Source organism: Chiloscyllium plagiosum, chromosome 22 (assembly GCF_004010195.1).
Source record: "Chiloscyllium plagiosum isolate BGI_BamShark_2017 chromosome 22, ASM401019v2, whole genome shotgun sequence".
Taxonomy (NCBI): Eukaryota; Metazoa; Chordata; class Chondrichthyes; order Orectolobiformes; family Hemiscylliidae; genus Chiloscyllium; species Chiloscyllium plagiosum.
In genome coordinates, this window is record NC_057731.1 from 43587027 (window position 1) to 43588701 (window position 1675).

A 1675-nucleotide genomic window follows, 5' to 3' on the forward strand; every position below is an offset into this window, starting at 1 on the left:
TTTGGGGGGGGAGTGGGGGATAAAGGAAGAAGGAGAGGGTGTTCTCAATCTTGCTTAGCGGGAGAATGGATAAATTCCGGATGATTTTCCAGTTCCTGCAGTCTAACCAGGAGTCCTTCCTGAATGGCTTGTGTGGGATTCTCGCCCTGGCCAGTGCTCAGATTTATTCCGCCTTTGACTTTAACTGTCCGTGCCTGCCCGGCTATAACCTGCTGTACGGCCTGGGTCTGATGTCGGTGCCGCCTCTGGTGCTCTTCCTCCTGGGCTTCGTGTTAAACAACAACGTGTCGGTGCTGGCGGAGGAGTGCAGGAGGCCGGAGGGACTGCGGGCCAAGGAGCCGGGGGTTCTCCGCTACATGTTCTGCTCAATGGCCCAGAGAGCGCTCATTGCTCCCCTCATCTGGCTCAGTGTCACCCTCCTGGACGGAAAGTGCTTCATCTGCGCCTTCAGTGAGAGCCTGGAGCCTCGGAGGCTGGGGCTCAATCTGTCCGGAGCTCTCCCGGCTCAGCCCCAGCTCCGCCGCCTTCTCGCCACCGTGCCCTGTCCTGACATGTTCCCCCAGCAAACTGCCCTGTCCCGGGAGGGAGCAACCCGCTACCTGCGCTGCCTGTCCCAGGTGAGGCTCTCCCGGGAGCGATTAGATTCAGAATAAAGGTGCAAATCACTCAGGGTCCACTGTGGACATTGTGGAGAGAGGTTAACCCTTGTAGAGAGAAATTTACTCTGTACCTAACTCTGTAGAGAGGGAGCTTTATTCTGTACTAACCTTTTAGAGAGAGATTTATTCTGTACCTAACTCTGTTGAGAGGGAGCTTTATTCTGTACTAACCTTTTAGAGAGAGATTTATTCTGTACCTAACTCTGTAGAGAGGGAGCTTAACTCTGTACTAACCTTTTAGAGAGAGATTTATTCTGTACCTAACTCTGTTGAGAGGGAGCTTTATTCTGTACTAACCTTTTAGAGAGAGATTTATTCTGTACCTAACCGTTTACAGAGAGAGCTGTACTATGTACCTAACCACGTGTTGTCCATGCCCTGGGAGTGTTTATTGGGGACAGTGTAGAGCGAGCTTTACTGTGTATGTAATCCTGTACAGAGGAAGTTTTACTCTGTACTCACCCTGTGTTTTCCGTGTCCTGGGAGTGTTTGATGGGGACAGTGTCGAGGAAACTTCACTCTGTATTTAATCCTATACTGTACCTGTCCTGGGAACGTTTGATGGGAACAGTGTAAAGGGAACTTTATATTTAATCCCGTGTTGTCCCTGACCTGGGAGTATTTGATGGGGACAATATAGAGGTAGCCTGTCTCTGTATCTAACTCCATTCTGCACGTGTCCTGGGAATGTTTGATGGGGCCAGGGTAGAGGGAACTTTGCTGTTTAAAATAATAGTTGAAAAGTGTGGTGCTGGAAAAGCGCAGCAGGCCAGGCAGCATCCGAGGAGCAGGAGAACCGACGTTTCAGGCATAAGCTTGAATGAGGCTGGTTTGCCAAGCGGACTGAGATAAAAGGTAGGGGCGGGGGGAATTTGGGGGAGGGATGCTGGAAATACGATAAGTGGAAGGAGGTGAGGGTGAGGGTGATAAGCCGGAGAGGTCGGGAAGGAGATTGCAGGTCAAGAGGGCGGTGCTGAATCCGGGGGTTGGGGACTGAGCTAAGGTGGGGGGGAAGG

General features: G+C 51.6%; 1 protein-coding gene across 1 annotated transcript in view; it reads left to right on the forward strand.

Moving 5' to 3' along the window:
• The first annotated feature begins 14 nt into the window (after positions 1-14).
• The window catches only part of LOC122560979 (calcium homeostasis modulator protein 1-like), a 4361-nt gene continuing 2700 nt past the window's right edge, over positions 15-1675 (forward strand). Inside the window, exon 1 of the mRNA XM_043712224.1 lies at positions 15-617. Coding sequence (XP_043568159.1) covers positions 66-617 — 552 coding nt within the window. The 5' untranslated portion in view covers positions 15-65. The remainder of the gene's footprint in view (positions 618-1675) is intronic.